The sequence below is a fragment of the Narcine bancroftii genome, chromosome 2 (assembly GCF_036971445.1).
Source record: "Narcine bancroftii isolate sNarBan1 chromosome 2, sNarBan1.hap1, whole genome shotgun sequence".
Classification (NCBI taxonomy): Eukaryota; Metazoa; Chordata; class Chondrichthyes; order Torpediniformes; family Narcinidae; genus Narcine; species Narcine bancroftii.
This window is the reverse complement of record NC_091470.1, coordinates 160,941,861-160,960,233: the sequence shown is the minus strand read 5'-3', so window position 1 is coordinate 160,960,233 and position 18,373 is coordinate 160,941,861. Positions and strand designations below refer to the sequence as shown.

At 38.4% G+C, this 18,373-nt stretch overlaps 1 protein-coding gene across 7 annotated transcripts in view; it reads left to right on the top strand.

The window, feature by feature from the left end:
- Positions 1-18,373, top strand: part of vps13d (vacuolar protein sorting 13 homolog D) — a 234,188-nt gene that overhangs the window by 129,341 nt on the left and 86,474 nt on the right. For 6 of the 7 annotated variants that reach the window (XM_069918981.1, XM_069918980.1, XM_069918987.1 and 3 more), the window contains 9 exons: positions 1,666-1,841; positions 3,079-3,202; positions 7,896-8,131; positions 9,187-9,304; positions 10,229-10,392; positions 11,824-11,932; positions 14,673-14,849; positions 15,803-15,922; positions 17,846-17,995. In XM_069918981.1, coding sequence (XP_069775082.1) covers positions 1,666-1,841; positions 3,079-3,202; positions 7,896-8,131; positions 9,187-9,304; positions 10,229-10,392; positions 11,824-11,932; positions 14,673-14,849; positions 15,803-15,922; positions 17,846-17,995 — 1,374 coding nt within the window. Of the gene's footprint in view, positions 1-1,665; positions 1,842-3,078; positions 3,203-7,895; positions 8,132-9,186; positions 9,305-10,228; positions 10,393-11,823; positions 11,933-14,672; positions 14,850-15,802; positions 15,923-17,845; positions 17,996-18,373 lie in introns of those variants that run through there. The other variant, XM_069918986.1, reaches the window with a different exon arrangement.

Sequence of the window (18,373 nt, the reverse complement as noted above, 5' to 3'; positions counted from 1 at the left end):
TTTCTCTACCACCTCAATATGTATGTCTGTGCCAGGACAAGATGGATGCAGATAACAAGATCTATTCAACTCATTTTAGCTTGTCCATTAGGAAAGATGCTGCAGTTCTGTTCTCATGACACTTAAATGCCCCTCCATTGCTTGGAAGAGCATTCTAACTGTTTGTCACTCTTTGTTAATTAATGGACATCAGTCCCAAATCCATGTTGTTTGTTTTCTTTTTGTTTAGTTTCAGCATTGTTCCTCTGCATCTCGATTATCCTTTCATTAGCTCCTTTCTAAGTTCCAAAAGCCCCCCCAATTCATAGTATTCTTCATTCTGCTAAGGATCAGTCCAGTGGCTGTTTGATGTTTAGAAATTTATCTCATTCCGTCATCTTCACCACATAAATCATGACTTAAGTTTCACTGTGAGATTTGCATGTGTCCAGAACTATACTTCAGTAAAGTAATAAGTGTGGCAGCTGTACAAGGTACTGGTGAGACTGCACCTGGAGTACTGTGTCCAGTTCTGGTCTCCATATTTGAGGAAGGATATACTGGCTTTGGAGACGGTCCAGAGGAGGTTTACTAGGTTGATCCCTGGGATGAAGGGGTTGACTTATGATGAAAGATTAAATCGTCTAGGATTGTATGTGCTCGAGTTCAGAAGAATGAGAGGAGATCTTTTAGAAACATATAGGATTATGAAGGGTATGGATAGGATAGATGGAGGAAGGTTTTTTGAGCTGGCCGGGTAAACTAAAACCAGAGGACAGTCTCAAGATTCGGGGGAGTAGATTTAGGACAGAGATGAGGAAAAATAGTTTTTCCCAGAGAGTAGTGAATGTTTGGAATTCTCTAACTAGGTAAGTGGTTGAGGCTGCTTCATTAAACATATTTAAAATTCGGTTAGATAAATTTTTACATGATAGAGGAATTAGGGGATATGGGGAGAAGGCAGGTAGGTGGAGTTAGGTCATAAATTAGATCAGCCATGTTCGTATTGAATGGTGGAGCAGGCTCGATGGGCCATTTTTGCCCTACTCCTGATCCTACTTCCTATGTTCCTATGAATAATGGTGCTGGAGTTTCTCCCTCATGAATTAACCGAAGTGTTTTCTGCCTGATGAGACGGGTAGTAAGAATGTCACATGTGAAATGAAAAATGCAGTGACCTTTGAGTCCTAGACCTTGCTGTATCCTTCGCTGAATTCTACCAGTTTAATATTTTTATTAATTTCTGGGACTTTGTTGTGTCCAATGAATGATGGATGCTGCTTCCTTGTGTTTGCATCAACAATAAATATGATGAGGAAATTTGTTCAACTCATTTTGGCCACCGACTGAGAAAGAGGGTTTGATGCTACTCGTACTGTTTCACAGATTATAATTTTCACCTGATTTGTTATTTCTGGATGTATTTTGCCTTCTTTTTCTTTTGGTAACATTTATGGTTACATTTCAGAAGTATTTCATCAAAGTTTCGGTATTTGATGCCTCCCCAAAACAAAATAAGTTGTGAACGTAAATTTCCTCCCTCATCTATTTTGGGCTTCATTGTCCTGTTACCAAAACTGGTCCCCAGATTCAAATGTGATAAAGCTACGTTCACTTTCCATGGATTGTCAGTACAGCTTCTTGATCCCCTGACAAAGTAATATTCATTACATTTTCCTCTTTCAGGGCATACGGAATCCAGATGGTTACATTTCAACTCTACCTGGGGCCAGTGTAGTTTTCCATTGGCCAAGGAATGATTATGATCAATTGCTGTGTGTGCGCTTAATGGATGTTTCCAACTGCACTTGGTCAGGAGGTTTTGAGGTGAACAAGAACAGTTCCTTCCACATCAACATGAGGTGAGAAATGTGCCCCTGAGAAATAAAATAAAGTCGGTCAGGTCAGGTAATTTTCAAAGTTAAGCATGTTATACTTGGCGGTCAGAAACTGGTGAGTTGTACTATCAATTATAGGTTTGGAGGATTGTTCTCATCTAACCAACTCCTGCTAAATATACTCTCTTCCTCACCTTTCTTCTAGTGTGCCTTGCCTTATAGTGGGATTGCTGGAGGATTGCTAGAAGTTGTCTCAATGCTGTTCTTTCAACTTCTGAGAAGTAATTTTCTCCATGATTACATTTTGCTAAGATGTGAAGTTCACTTTTTTCTATTTGGATTTCATTTGTATCATAATTTTGATCTTGAAACTACTGGTTTGTTTTAAAAAAAATGCTTTCTTGCTGGTAGAGAGAACAGTGGGATTGCATTCCAGTGACTAAAACCTTCTGGGACTTTGCTTTAGATTTAAAATGGACATTTCACTGTCATTTATGATCTGGAGGACGACAGCCAAATTCAAACATTTTTTTCATCAATGTTAACTTTTTTGCAAAACTGAACTTCTTCATGCACCTGTTAAATCATTTATCTGTTAACCTGGAAGACCTATTGTAATCATTTTGAAATCGGTTCAAAAACCTGGATAAAAATGTTAATGTGCAGAACTTAAAAGTTTGTTTGTACTTTATATATTTTAGCTGCCGATGTACACCCTTCCTAATGGCTTTATGATATATTGTTGGTTTTAGGCAAAGCTTTAATTTTCAATTTAATGCTGTTCCTCTTAATTCTAATTGCTAGTTCAATAAATGTGGCATATTTTACCTCAATATCCTGAGAGTGGAAAATTGGCACACATACCCATTCCAGGGCCTTTTGCTGCAATTCCTGAGGGAAGTTTCTGTGTATGAGAATAAAATAATTGTTGGAGATTAACTTTGTGATTCACTATCCAAGACATTCTCACTGTGTACTGAGTATTAAAACAAAGATATAAATAAGCATATTGTGGGAAAATTATTGCAGAACCTCTCCTCACAGAAAATCCCAGAGAAGTGCAGGTAAACAGATCATCAGAAAATTTTAGTTTTTTTTTAAATGTATTTCACAGGAGTTAACTCTGACAACTATATTCGGCTACAAAGTTGGAATTTATTTGCTTGCAGTCTATTCTTTCTCATTATTGTTTCTTATTACTGTGTAATAAGCTGACTAAAGATTTTGACTTGGCTGCTCTTATGCACACTTTGTTTTACAGGGATACCCAAGGTAATTGTCACCTCCTGCGGGTAGAAATCACCCTTAAAGGAGCAACGTATCATATTGCATTCAGTAACTCTGAACAACTGCCACCGCCCTTCCGCATTGACAACTTTTCAGAGGTAAATCACTATGCCCATTGATTACTGTACTTGCGTCGACAATATAATTCAAGTTTTGCAATTACAACTCCATAAGTTGCTGCTTCTGCTTGGAGGTGTGATGTGTAGCTGGTCAGCTACGACCTATGTACAGCAGAACCCGTTAAAATTTAGACATTATGGGACTGTCCAGCAAACCAAACTTTGCCAAGAGTTTCTGCCATTTTCAAAACGCGAGGTGATACGATAACAGACAAGGAATATATTTGATCTTTAAGAACATTGCAAATAAGCATATGTTTGAAATATTATTCTCTTCAAACCTGTTCGAGCAATCATTGGGCTTATCTGTGTTTTAACTCCAGTTTCCCAATCCCATTTTGATGGGGGATAAAAAGCCTCTCAATCTTGGATCTAACTATTATTTAAAATACAATTGATGTTTGAGGAATAATTCCAGATATCTCATTGAAATATAGAAACATAGAAACATAGAAGATAGGAGCAGGAGTAGGTCATTCGACCCTTCGAGCCTGCTCCGCCATTCAACGAGATCATGGCTGATCTTAAAGTTCAGTACCCCGTCCCCGCCTTCTCTCCGTAACCTTTAATACCCTTATACTGAAGAAATAAATCTAATTCCCTCTTAAATATATTTAATGAACCTGCCTCTACTGCCCTCTGTGGCAATGAATTCCACAGATTCACCACCCTCTGGGTCAAGAAATTCCTCCTCATCTCGGACCTAAATGGTTTGCCTATTATCCTCAAACCATGGCCCCGGGTTCTGGGTTTTCCCATCCTTGGAAACATCCCATCTGCATCCATTCTGTCCAGTCCTGCCAGAATTTTATGTCTCTATGAGATCCCCTCTCAATCTTCTAAACTCCAGCGAGTACAATCCCAATTTGCGCAATCTTTCCTCATAAGTCATTCCTGCCATTCCAGGTATCAGCCTGGTGAATCGCCTCTGCACTCCCTCCATTGCAAGAACATCCTTCCTTAGATAAGGTGACCAAAACTGCACACAATACTCCAGGTGGGGTCTCACCAAGGCCCTGTACAGCTGCAGTAAGGTATCCTTGTTCCTAGACTCAAACCCTCTTGATATGAAGGCCAACATACCATTTGCCTTTTTAACCGCCTGCTGTACCTGCATGCTCGCCTTCAGAGACTGGTATACAAGTACCCCTAGGTCTCTCTGCACTTCCTTATCTCTTAATCTATTGCCATTCGAATAGTAATCTGCCCTCCGGTTTGTATTACCAAAGTGGATAACCTCACATTTATCTACATTGTAGTGCATTTGCCATGTATCTGGCCAGTCCCTCAATTTATCCAAATCACACTGGAGCTTCCTGACCCCCTCTTCCGTGCACACAACCCCTCCTAGCTTAGTGTCATCTGCAAATTTGGAGATATTGCATCCAATCCCCTCATCCAGATCATTAATGTAAATTATGAACAGCTGGGGTCCCAGTACAGATCCCTGTGGCACCCCACTGTTCACCGCCTGCCACTCAGAAAACGAGCCATTTATCCCAACTCTCTGTCTTCTACCTGCCAGCCAGTTCTCAATCCACATCAATACTTTTCCCCCAATCCCATGAGCCTTGATTTTGGAAGCCAGTTGTTTATGCGGGACCTTATCGAAGGTCTTTTGGAAGTCCAGGTACACCACATCCACTGGCTCTCCCCCATCTATTTTACTTGTCACCATCTCAAAGAATTCCAATAGATTTGTCAAGCACGATTTACCTTTTGTAAATCTATGTTGACTCCATCCGATCCCTTCTCTGCTAGTCATATGCTCCGCTATTACATCCTTAATAATGGATTCCATCATTTTGCCCACTACTGATGTAAGGCTCACCGGCCTATAATTCCCCGCTTTTTCTCTACCCCCCCTTTTTAAATAGTGGGGTAACATTAGCTACCCTCTAATCCATGGGTACTGATCCTGAGTCTATCGAGTTCTGGAAAATAATTCTTAAAGCATCTGCTATCTGAATGGCCACTTCCTTAAGTACCCTTGGATGTAGATTATCAGGCCCTTGGGATTTATCTGCCTTCAATCCCATCAATTTCCCCAAGACCATGTCCTTAGAGATACAGATTTCTTTCAGTTCCTCCCTTGCATTAGTCTCTATGTTTCCCAACATCCTTGGGAGGTTATTTGTATCCTCTCTTGTAAAAACAGAACTAAAGTAAGAATTTAATTGGTCTGCCATTTCCTTATTCTCCATTATATATTCCCCTGATTCCGACTGCAAGGGACCTACTCTGGATTTCACCAATCTTTTCCTCTTGACATATTTATAAAAGCTCCCAAATGTACTTAATCATTTGATATTTCTGTTTTTAATGCTTTAACTTACACTGCTTCAAGTTGATTGTCATATTATACCTGGAGCAGTGAGAAGTGTTTTTCTGCCAGTAGTCTAACAAATCAACTGTACAAAATGGAAGAGCAAGAGCACAAATACAGAATATGGTGTTATGGTGAAAAGAAATGAGTGCATCACAAGGGCAGCATGAGCACCCTATTAACCATATAACCATATAACCGTTTACAGCACGGAAACAGGCCATGTCAGCCCTTCAAGTCCGTACCGGTTCACTTGAACAACTCCAAACAGTTGGTCCTTCAGAACCTCATGTTTTTATGCTGAGGTGAAAAAAAACCAGCTTCTTAGAATGGAACAAGTTTAGACAGATTGTGAGGTTCATTCATGAGCCTGATGACAGGAAGAATTTGTATTTAAGCCTGTTGGTGTACTATTTCCCAATCTCGAACCTTCTCTCCACAGGGTGGGGTGGGTCCTTCAGTATGTTAGCTTCTTTTCCAAGGCAGCAAAAGTTGTTGATCGAGAAGAAGTGATAGTCTGTGCTGCTTCCATCACCTTCCAATCTTGTGCACAGCAGCTCCCATAACATCCGTGCACTGAACAGTAAAACCCCTGGTATCCAGCACCTATAGGGATAATTGAGTTTTCCGGTTGCTTGAGATTGTGTATTGAATGATTGGCAAACTAATGGAAAGGCACACCACTTTTAAACTTCTGTATTTTTTACCTGTTTATTTTCCACAATTTTTTTTTTTTGCCGGTTGCTTGAGGCTGCCAGTTGTATGAATATGTTTTACTGTATTTTCAACCCCACTACCATCAAGAAGGTGGTACAGGACCTCAAACTCAGAACTGCCATGGCAGGGATAGCTTCTTCCCACAGGCTGTGAGACTGATGAATAGTAGTATTCCAAATATTTATATACATTTATTTGAACTATTTATATGTATTTATGTATTTTTGTGCATGAACCATGGTCTGGAGAGATGCTATTTTGTCGGGTTGTTTATGTGCACTCATATGATAATAAATTTGAACGAGCTTAAATTTCCTTTTTGAATGCAAATTATTTCATGAAATTATTTTGAACTCCATTACCATTTTTGCTCAGTGATCTTCAATCTTCCTCATGTTTCTTGTAGGCCCCGGTATTTTTAATTCTTAGACTTGATTGCAGTCCTGTCATGTAATTTATGCCGACAGTTAGTATGTGTGTTTGAATAAAGACCATTTAATTAACTTGTTCTAATTGTACTTTTTCTTTCATAGTTTACTTGCACATTTCCGTTTCTCTCTTCTGTTGTAATTATTTCACATCCTTTGCCTTTCATCTTTATTACATAAAGCACTATTTCTGATTAATCATTGGTTCTATCCCCTTCCATTTGATTACAAAATATTCCTAATATAACAATTTCCCCTGGAACTGTCCAGCTCAGCTCATTTACTTCTTTAATGTAATTTTGATCACCCCATTGATCTTACTGATGAGACCCTAATAGCTTATTGCATTTGCTATTCCCAAATAACACTATTTAATTATACTTTTTTAACACTACACCTTGCCCTTTTGTTTTATTGTATCACTGTTTTATTCTTGCATGACCTGCTGTACTAGGTGGGGGCTGACACCTGGATAGTGTGTGCAAAGCATAGCTTTTTATGTAACAGTTCAATTTAATTGATAGTGAACGTGAGGTTGCAATTCATTATAGATGTAGATAGATTTGAGAGGAAAAATACATTAGTCATGATTCGAATGGCGGAGCAGATTCGATGGGCTGAAAGGCCTAGTTCTGAACCTACCTCTGAAGTAGGTAATTGTTTCAAATAGTCTTGTTATCCATAACTTGTGTGACATTCTGTGGTCCAGACATAGATGCAGTTCTGCCGTAACTTGTGGTTAATGTTGCTAATAATTTATTTTTCTAGCTGTTTTGTTTGAATTTAATTATTTGCTCATAAATCTGAGAGGATAGTAAAAAGGCAGGCCAAATAGCACTCAATTTCTGCAGCTTTTGCCCATATTTGTTTCAATATTATTACGTGTAGATGCAATTTTGTTTTTTTTTAAATCAAGGAAGACCAGAAGATCCAGCTGTCACTGTATTGGCTTGTTAGTCCAATATCGTGACAGCGCAGTTCCAATTGTTCATTATTCATAAATAACAAGATAAATCATTCTTAATTAAAAGTGCTTAATCTTTTGCACTTCATGTTCTTATTCCGAGCAACTTTACAACTATTACAGTATGACCACTCCCGCAATCTGACAAATGCAAGCAGCCAGAGGAAGAATAATAGAGTGAAATATCTGTCTTCCTTTACATCATTTCTTGATCTCTCCTCTTTTACTTTGTGTCAGGTTGCAGTTATTTTCAATCAGCATGGTGTGGTGGAGCCAAGACTAAAAACAGAGGTAAAACCATCCACGTCACTGGATTATGCCTGGGACGAACCTGTTCTTCAGCCTTTCATTACGCTCTTCGTTAAAGGGGCAGGCTCATCAGAAATTACTTGTGATATGAATGATTTCAAAGAGTCCAAACAGCTTTATTATGAGAATTTCATCTACATTGCTGCCGCCCATACCTTCTCTGGGTAGGTTTTATTTATTTCTTCTGCCTGAATGGTTTTAATGAACGGAGTACAACTTTAGAATGTTTTTGGACGGTCGCCGCGGAAACTCTTTAACGGTTTAAGCTGGAAGGAAGAAATGTATATATTAACATCCTACAAGTTATGCGTGTTATTCTCATTGTAAAATTGTTCTATAAGTATTTAGTCGAAGTGAATAGTGAGAGGAAAATGTGTGATCAAGGTCAATCAATGATAGATTGAAGAATAAGCTTTGCTTGTGAGGGGATCTGCTTTCTATTTGAAAATGTTAAAATCTGTCACGACTTCACACCAAGTTGAGTTCAGTTGGTGGAATGATTTTGCATACTATTTTACCGTTTTACAAACTTGTCCAAATGTCCGCCTACCATATGACTCAAAAGTCACCAAAGCACTTCAAAAACATTGAAAGGAGCTGATTGACAACACGTTTCTTACTTACATTTAAAGGTGGTAAAGAGGTGGGATGGGTAAATAAAAGTATTTGGCCTGCTGCAAAGCTAACGCTGCCTGGTGTTGGAGGAATGAAGGAACCTTCAACGGTAAACTTGAAACTCAGGACACATTCAATGAATAAGACTTCCAGAACTAAAATGGGTTATCCTTTTTTGTGTTTTGCAAAATTAACTTTTCAAAATTAACTACAATTAAAACAATTTCATTGCAACTTGAGTTTGTGTGTTGGACATGAGTCATTGGTGCCCGTTTTGAAATTAAAGCCCCAGGACGAAGACTTGAACATTCAATGAAGCCTAATATATCAGGGACACTGCCGCTGCACGTTTTCAAATCAGGTCTCCTATCATGTGGAAATATTCCACGGTACGATTTGAAGGTATTTTTTTTCTCAAACCATCTTAGCCATTGCTTATCTTTCTACCAGCCCTTGGAGCCTTGTTATGGATCGCATTAGCTTATATGTCTCAAAATGATCAAATGACTCTAATACATTTGTTCTTCATGAGGCACTGAATATTCTGAGGATATGAGCATTTTTTAAAAATAAAATATTAAATTTTATGTCCTTCTATAATCAGGCTTGTGAAATCTCCTGGAAGACCTGTCACTCAAGGTTCAGAAAAGAAAAACATTAGATTTGCAGAATTAGTTCTGGACGTGGTACCCAAAACTGGAAGAGTGATCCTAAAGAAAAAGGTAAAAGAAGAAATAAAAAATCATGTGAGGAAGTCATATCTTCAGCTGTTCTTTCTTTGGAACAAGGAAGGTGTTCTCTGGACATTGGGAGGAAAAAAGCCTTAGATCTGTCCAGTAAGAAAATGGCAGATTTTTTTTTAATGTTGTTTCCCATGTATTTTTGAGCACAAGGTGTCAACCCGATCAGAGGACAGACAGTATATCTCTTTAATAGTTCTTCACAGAGACTATAAAAAAAAGCAAGTCATGTCAGACTGCTGGACATAAGAGAATATTGCACCTTAGGCCAATTAAGTTTGAACTAGTTAAGCGTCTTATCTCTTCAAACCGGAGGCACTCATTTTAATTCTCGCACTAATTCACAGAAGAGTGCATCCAACATAAAACAAGGATACTCTTGAGGAGCACCTGACCTGTAAGATGCAGCAACAATAAACGTAAAGAATAAGGACGTAAACAGAGCCACGAGCCTCTTTTTGATGGTTTTTTTGGCTTAGTATACAAGGATGCATTTGCTGGAGAGAGGAGGAATAGTGGTCAGTTCTGGAATCACTTCGAACAATATTGTCAATTGTGGAGTTGTATCAGAAATAACTGAACAACATAGCAGTTATGTGACTATGTTGGCACTAGGTGGGCAAGATCTTGTGTCAAAGAACATTAACAGTAACTAGTAAGTTCAGTTTTCTGAATGTGCGCATTTAGCAGTGAATCAGGCGTCCAGTGTTCGTGCTTGCTTCAAGCTTGAGTGGCTTGTGTGTAAATTTCTTCAGGGTGAGCAGAGATATCTATTGGGCACAAGCGGGAAAATATAGCAGCTAAACTCACTTCATTTCGTGACAGAAAAAATGTTGAGCATCTGACTTATTCTTTGCTTTGCCTATAAACTGTAATAAAATTCTGCTCACATCTTTGTCAACCTAGGAACCCGGAAAAAGATCACAACTTTGGCGTATGACGGGTAGTGGGATGCTATGCCATGAGGGCTCTTCTCCTCCTCATAATCCCAACAAACTCTCTTCCAGTAAGCAAATGAATTCTGGATTGGTCCTCGATATTGCGGGCTTGACTGCTATTACTGACTATAGGTAAAGTACAGCAAACATGAATAGGTATAAGTGACAGAATTTAATCTTCAATCCATTTTCTCAATAATGATGGTATTGATTGCTGCTTTATTTCTTGAGGTACATCACTTAGATACGACTTTGTCATCAAGCAGAGCATGAAGATAACCAATTATATTTTCCTTGATTAAATCTGAGGATTGAATGTTTAAGAGAAAGCCTTCCCTCCTAAGGTTAAATGGCTGAGTGGTGTCTGCTTTAAAATATGCTAAATGGTTTTTCCTTGATGGCTCAGAACTTTGTCTAGCAACATTTTGATGAAGTTTGCTGCCACAATTCAGCACTTGATTGTTCCATTACGTTTAAATCTTTTTGCTGTTCTCTAAAAATACAGTGAGCACAATCCTACATTTTGTTAGTTTTTCTTCCTCCTTATGAAAACCATGCATTCTGCACTCCATCTGCTCATCCAAGTGGCTCACATTGGCTCTGCTCCCAATCATTCGGCACACATCACAGCTTATCCTGAGCCTGTTAACTTCCAATGTGAATGTTTCAATAGATTGTGAATGACATACATACTGACATACGGCACAGTAATGGGCCCTTTTGGCCCATAATCCTGTGCCATCTAATTGAACGGTGGAAACTGGAGGAAACCTACACAGACATGGAGAGAGTATACAAATTCCTTAGAGGCAGCGCCAGATTTGTACCCCAATCACTGGCTTTGTAGAAGCGTTGTGTTAGCTGCTACGCTAACCATGCTGCCCCACGGTAAGAGGAAACTGAACTGATTTCTCCCTCATGAGTTCGGTGATATTGTGAGATTATAATCCTGATGTCACCTTGGCAGTGCCGGATTTGTACCCCAATCACTGACTTTGTAGAAGCGTTGTGTTAGCTGCTACGCTAACCATGCTGCCCCACGGTAAGAGGAAACTGAACTGATTTCTCCCTCATGAGTTTGGTGATATTGTGAGATTATAATCCTGATGTCACCTTGGCAGTGCCGGATTTGTACCCCAATCACTGACTTTGTAGAAGTGTTGTGTTAACTGCTACGCTAACCATGCTGCCCCACGGTAAGAGGAAACTGAACTGATTTTTCCCTCATGAGTTTGGTGATATTGTAAGATTATAATCCTGATGTCACCTTGGCAGTGCCGGATTTGTACCCCAATCACTGACTTTGTAGAAGCATTGTGTTAACTGCTACGCTAACCATGCTGCTCCACGGTAAGAGGAAACTGAACTGATTTTTCCCTCATGAGTTCGGTGATATTGTGAGATTATAATCCTGATGACACCTTGATTTTGAATCAATCAAGTAATGATCCTGAAAAGTCCTCTTCTGTAATTACACCTGGTAGCATTAACTAAGCTAACAAGAATGCAAAATATCCTCTGTGTGGGTTTTATTACCAATTTATAATCATTTTTCTGTGGCAGACATGAACCACTCATGCTGAGAAAGCCAGACCGACGTCGCAGCACCACCCAGACCTGGTATTTCCAAGATGGGCGGCTAAGCTGTGGCCAGCCAAGAATGGTAGTTCAGGTAAGAGCAAAAGCAGTGTTAGAATAAAGCCTCGTAATTTTTCAACCATTGCTATGTGGTAAGTAAAGTGACTGTACCCATCCCTGAAGGATGCATATGAAGAAATGTGTGAATTGAGGTGAGGAGCCAGGTGAAGAGGTGGGTTTCACCATCCCACACATGATTTAAAGACATTCTATCAGTGGATTTAGTTTGGTTCTGATACACCATGTCAGAATCCAAATTTAGGCTATTCAACTTAATTTATTACCCAAAATAGTTCCCATTCATTACCAGTGGTAGATTGATAATCACCACTGCATTTGCTGAATATTTGAAATTTTAAAATGTGTCAAAACTATGCTATTTTCATTAGTATTAAACACTAAATGCTATCTGAAGACCTTACCATCTTTGAAATTCTGTAATATATACTTAATTTATACAATTTTTCTGGGAGTTCCGAGGCCATTTACGTAACACTTGCTCTGAAATCAATGTGTTCTTTCTAAGAGCTGGTGCCCAGAACTGCCCCAGGCATTATCTATCCAGAGCTTGTATCGCTATATCATAGCCTCTTATTTACTCTACAAATTCCGTTAGCTTTTATGTTTATTTCCTGTCCCTTTCCACAAGATTTTAATGATTCATGTTTGCAGCTCTCTTGAGGATCTTTAGATCTCCAGTGTTTCATCACTTAAAATGTACTTTGTTATAACCTTTCTCTAGTGCATGTCAATTGTCAGGATTGAATTTCATTTGTTGGACTTTGTCTAATCAGTCAAACAAAAGTATCTTCGTAAGTCTTTATTTCCATCCACATTGTGCTGCTTATTTTCATATTTTGACAAGATTGTGATGTGCCTTGCTATCCTATTCTCCAGGACATGAATAAACACTGAATAGTTGAGACTCCAATGCATATTCTGGCAGGATATCACCTGCCACATTTTATTAATTGGGTAACCTGTCCATTTGCCCTTCCAATGTCATAGACAGTTCAATACGTTGCTGTCCCTTTCTTGAGCCTGTCAAGAGAGGTTTTATCAGAAAACGTAGAATATTGTGTCAGTCTCGTTCACAGACATGACTGCCTTGTTCACCTCCCTGAAAATTCGAATATTGATTCAAAATGCCCTATATTTTGACTGACTTCCAAAATATCTAGAAATTTCCTCAAGGCAGAAATAATGTGGACAAAACACAAATGCTGGAAGAACTCAGCTGGTCTCGTAGCGTCCACAGTGGGTAAAGATAAATCACCGAGTCAGTGTTGCAGCATCTATAGGAGGTAAAGATATCTTACTGACATTATGAGCCTGAGCCCTTCCAGGCCTGAAAGATCGGTAATGTACCTTTACCCCCTATAGATGCTGTAAGATTGACTCAGTAATGTATCTTCACCTCCTATGGATGCTGCCAGACTGGCTGAGTTCCTCCAGCATTTCTGTGTTTGATGACAATCACAGCTTTTGCAGACTTCTGTGTTTCACTCAGAAATAATGTTGAAAACAGGTCAGTTATTCTTCATGCAATACAAGATTTCAGCTATAAAACTCCTGGGTTTTTTTTCTTTCTCAAGGGTATTTTTTCCAGTATCTTGTCTTTACGCATTAATAAATTTTGGAATTCCCTCTTAATCCAGATTTTGTTCATGTCTGCAACAACAGGTTTCAGTTAAAATTAGTCCATGACACATTGACTCCTCGTCAAGGCGAGGAACAATAAGACTTAACTGCAGTGCCTCAACTGGCTGAGATAATTAAACAAAGAGTTAAATTGGCTTTATAGTCTGTTGCTTGAATATATTGGCAATTAAGGTCCACCTATTTTAGCAATGGAAAAGGACAAGGATGTCAACCTTGAATGATGATTGGATATGATTTTTATTGAAAAGAGAGAAGGAAGCTAAACACAGGTAGGATCCAGGAAGAATCTATCGAAAGAAAGATTTCAGGCAGGGCATTGGGAAGGACAAAAGAGACCATGAAATGTCCTTATTGAACTCAAGCATGAAGGTCTGCAGATACCACGTTGAAGTAGAAACACAATGCTGGAGCAACTCATCTGATCAAACAGTACTTTATTTAGCAAAGATAAAGATAATCAACGTTTTGGGCTTGAGCCCTTCCTCAAGGTATGAGGAAAGTGTAGGCAGATGCCTGAACAGGAACCTGTCTAGTTTGCTCATACCTTAATGGAGGTGCTTGCCTACATTTTGTTCATACCTTGAAGGGCTCAAGCCCGAAATGTTGATTATGTGTCTTTATCTTTGCTATATAAAGTACACAGTTTGTCCAGCTTGGTGTTTTTACAATGTCCTTTTTGAGCAAGGTTGAAGAAAATCTCATGGGATTTTATATTTGCATAAAAAACAAGAGGATTATTAGGGAGAGGATAATCCTGGAACTTATCGTCCATCAAGCCCATTGGAGAGGATTATTAGGGTTAGGATTTGCACACAATTTGGAAAAGCATTGCCAGATCTGGGGCACTCAGTATGACTTTGAGTGGAGCAGAATGTCTTACAAACGTTATTCAGTTTTTTTTAAATGCTGTAGATGTATTTGAAATGATCAACCAACTCATCTGAACTACACATGGGTGGTTTATTGCTCATCTGCACCTGTATTCAACTCATTTATGCCCAGGATATTGGGCAAGTATAGGTTAGAACTAAGTGGAACCTTTTCTACTGTCTGTGTGAGAATATGCTGTGTTTTAAAAAAAAAAATCATCCAATCCGTGATCATTTATTTAGGTAACCAAAGGTATTTCAGGTTTGTACGATGGAGCAGAAGTTGTGCTTGGTCCAGAACCAGCCCTTGGCCTGGAGCCAATTCCGACGGAGCAGCAGTTCATCAATCAGAAAATGAGACCTGGTTCAGGAGTTCTTTCTTTGCGAGTCATTCCTGATGGTCCAACGCGAGTATTGCAGGTATGCTCATAACAAGCATGTTAAATGAAAGATTTCATCTTCATATCTCCTTGTAGATCATAATTAGTGTGACCATTGGCTTTTTCTCTAGATTGTAATTTCACTGATCAAACAAAACAGTTTCAGACTTTGTTATTCATTTCATCTCCAACTGTCATGAGCCAACCCTGTACATTACATTTTTGTCAGATCAGATGCTTAAATCTGTTTCTGTTTTACATGCGTCTTGATTTTCCTCATTCCCTTCCTCTTATCCATTCTTTCCCATCTCTAACTATAATTCTTCTAATAGTTTCTGCTATTTTAATGATGTTTATGTTCAATCTCTGTATATCTCCATCCATTAGCTAGGCCACCTCTAACTCAAATACCATTTTAGTCAGTTTGTCATCACCCATCTCTTCTCTTGAAATGTTTCCTCAACGCTATGTTTTCCTTTCAGGTGGGTATGTCTTTAGTTGCTCATTGCCTCCAATATCTTTTTTGCTCGTGCTGTAACTGAGATTTCAGCAGTATTGCTTCCATTTTCCCCCTGACTTTCCTGCTCTGGTCCATTCATTCCAATTCAATTTCTTCCTACCTTGTCACAGATATGCCTAAGTGCTATTGGGTCTTTTAGATTCACCCGAGAGAGCAGAAAGGCTCTGTTGAAAAGAAACATCACACTTGAAAAGGAATACTTCCAACATGTTCCTGTGCTGACACCTTACTTGTCTTTCAGTTTTGAATTCTCACCAAGGATTGACACTAAAAAAAAATAAATTGGCCTTACTCCTTGGTGCTTTCTCCGCATGTTTTTGTTTGTTTGGTTTGTGGAATATTGAACGGCAATTTGTTTTCAATTTATACTTGTAATTTTGCATAATCACTCAAATCCCATTAGTTCCATTCTTTCTGAACCAATCAGTGATTTCTCATTTGGTTGGTCTTGTGACCAATTTGGCATATTGCAGATTACTGATCTCCAGCATCGCAGAACCAATCGTTCCCTCACAGGAAATGAAGATTATCCAGTCACTGAAGTCAATGAAATTCGCAAATTGAAGAATTTGGAAGCTGAACAAGAGTTAGAGGTGAGTCATTGCATCATTTCAATTATTATTGTAATCTGCCTTAGCATTTGATTCTGAACCTTCATGTCAAGCAAAGAGGAACATGGAAAAATATTGCCATCAATTTTATTGACCAGTGATTAAAAAAAAACATTAAAACTACCAGATATTTACTACCTGTTAATCAAAAACAACGTACTAAGCAATATTGCCTGAACATGCAAACATTAATGACAAAAGACAACCCTTGACTGTACTTACCCAAATGCCTTTTTCGAATGGGTGAGATGCAGGAGGACAAAAGAAGGAAATAGATTTGAAAAACTCCACATTTAATCTCTGATGTTGGGCAGCCAGAACAATAAAGAGTCAATTTATTTCAATTCTGAATGATAAGAATATCCAGAATAAATGTATCTCCTTTCTTTTTCATATTTTGTGACCTGAATATTTATTTTTAGTTAGTTATCGTTAGAGTGGAGAATGCTTTGCTATGGAGGAGTTCGCGTAGAAGCAAGTTTTAAAAGAAAATTGATAAATATATGAACCAAAATTAGAGAATTAATGGAGTGGAATTAACTCTGAAAGATGCAAGAAATTGTAGATGCTGATTATCCCTTTCTCTCCATGGACGCTCCCTAATCTGCTGAGGTCCCTCCCCTCCCCCAGTTTTTCTTTTTTTATTTCAGGATGAATCTGATGGATTGTCAAACTGAAATATAACTCTATCCACTAAAGTATTTCCAGCATTTTATTATTTCAATTTAGCAGCATTTGGCTGCTGCATTCAGCTTTGTTTTACGTAAACGCAAATGATAGATCAAGCCATATGATAACCTATTTGTTCTGTGGGTATGATCCCATGTCTACTTAACACTACAGTTTAGATGTAATGAATTTTCCTTCTACTTTGGAGAGAAACTTCAGAGTATTTATAATTTTCATTATTTGATTTAAGGAAACTGATTAGTTACTATGTGCCAGTCTTGAGTTTATTCCAACAGCCTCCTTTCTTTCATTTCCTCCTATTGGACTGTAAATAGAATGCTAAAAAATAGAAATTCAGAATGGGATGAGCCATTTGAACCTGCAAGCTTGCCTGCCATTTAATGTGATTACATCTGATCATCTAATTTAAGTATCTATTCCATCTTACTTCCCAGATTGCTTGATTCGCTACCCCTAAAAGTAATTTAAAACTCCTCATTGAATATATTTAATGATTGGTGGCTACTTTCTATGGGAGAGAATTTCACTAGTTCACCACCCCAGGAAAATAAATTTCTCTTCATCTCCATTTTAAATGAGTTATCCTTACCCTTAGAGCGTGAGCTCTTGTCCTGTACTTATGGCTCAAATCTGTCTGATCTGTTTAGAATTTTGTCTGTTTCTGAGATCCCTTCTCATTCATCTAAGTGTAATTAAATGTGTCTAATTGATCTCGTCTCTCTTCATGTGTCAGTCCTGCTTTCCCAGGAAACAGTCGCGTGAACCTTCTTGAAACTCCATCCAGAGTAACAACATTCTTTCTCTGATAAGGAGAACATAACTGCACCCAACACTCAAGGTGTGGTCTCACTGAAGCCCTGTATAATTGCTGCAAAGCATGCACTGACCGTCAAAGAATTCCCATGATCAGTGGAATGAAGGTTCCTTATGGTATTGCATTAACAGATCATACAAACTGGTTTCTTTTTTAAATCTCCATTTCCTGTTTTGGTTCAGTGACATTTCAAATGTGTTACTGACTTCGATGATCCAGTTGTATTTTATGCAAGGGTCATACATAAGTTGGCCTTTAGGTTGTAAAATATCTGTACCAAGCGAAAGAATTTATACCTTTGGAGAATAAATAATTTGATACAGCCACTTTGAAGTCAATCATATTTGGTTGAACTAAATATTTTAAATTTTTTTAATCCTATATTTTTTGTTAATTTTCAGGTTTTAGTGAAACTGGATGGTGGAGTTGGTTTATCGTTGATCAACAAAGTCCCTGAGGAATTGATATTTACCACTTTAACAGGGATAGATGTTCATTACACAAAGGTTGCCACTGGTCAGATGCTAGAAGTCAGCATTCAGGATGTGCAGGTAATCAAACATGTTTACATTGAGCAGTCAAAAGCCCATCGTCTGTTGTGTTCTTCCTGCCCTATGATACAAATGCAAGACTCGGCAATGATGCAAACAACTTAAAATAGCTGGGGCACGAGAATAACTCGCTTGGATATAAAGGATGAGGGGCAGAGTTATGTAAATTTATGCAGCTGAAATTTTTTCAGGTTATTACAGAAATAAAATACTTAGCTGTATGGAGAGAAAGGCAGTGAGATCAGTTTTGGATCTTCCAGAAACTGTGTGAAAGCACTATAAATTATGATTCATCCATGATGAAGCAGTCCAGCAAAATTTACAGTTGGTACCAGAATAATTGGATCTTTCAAGATGTATGATGTCTTGGAAATGAGA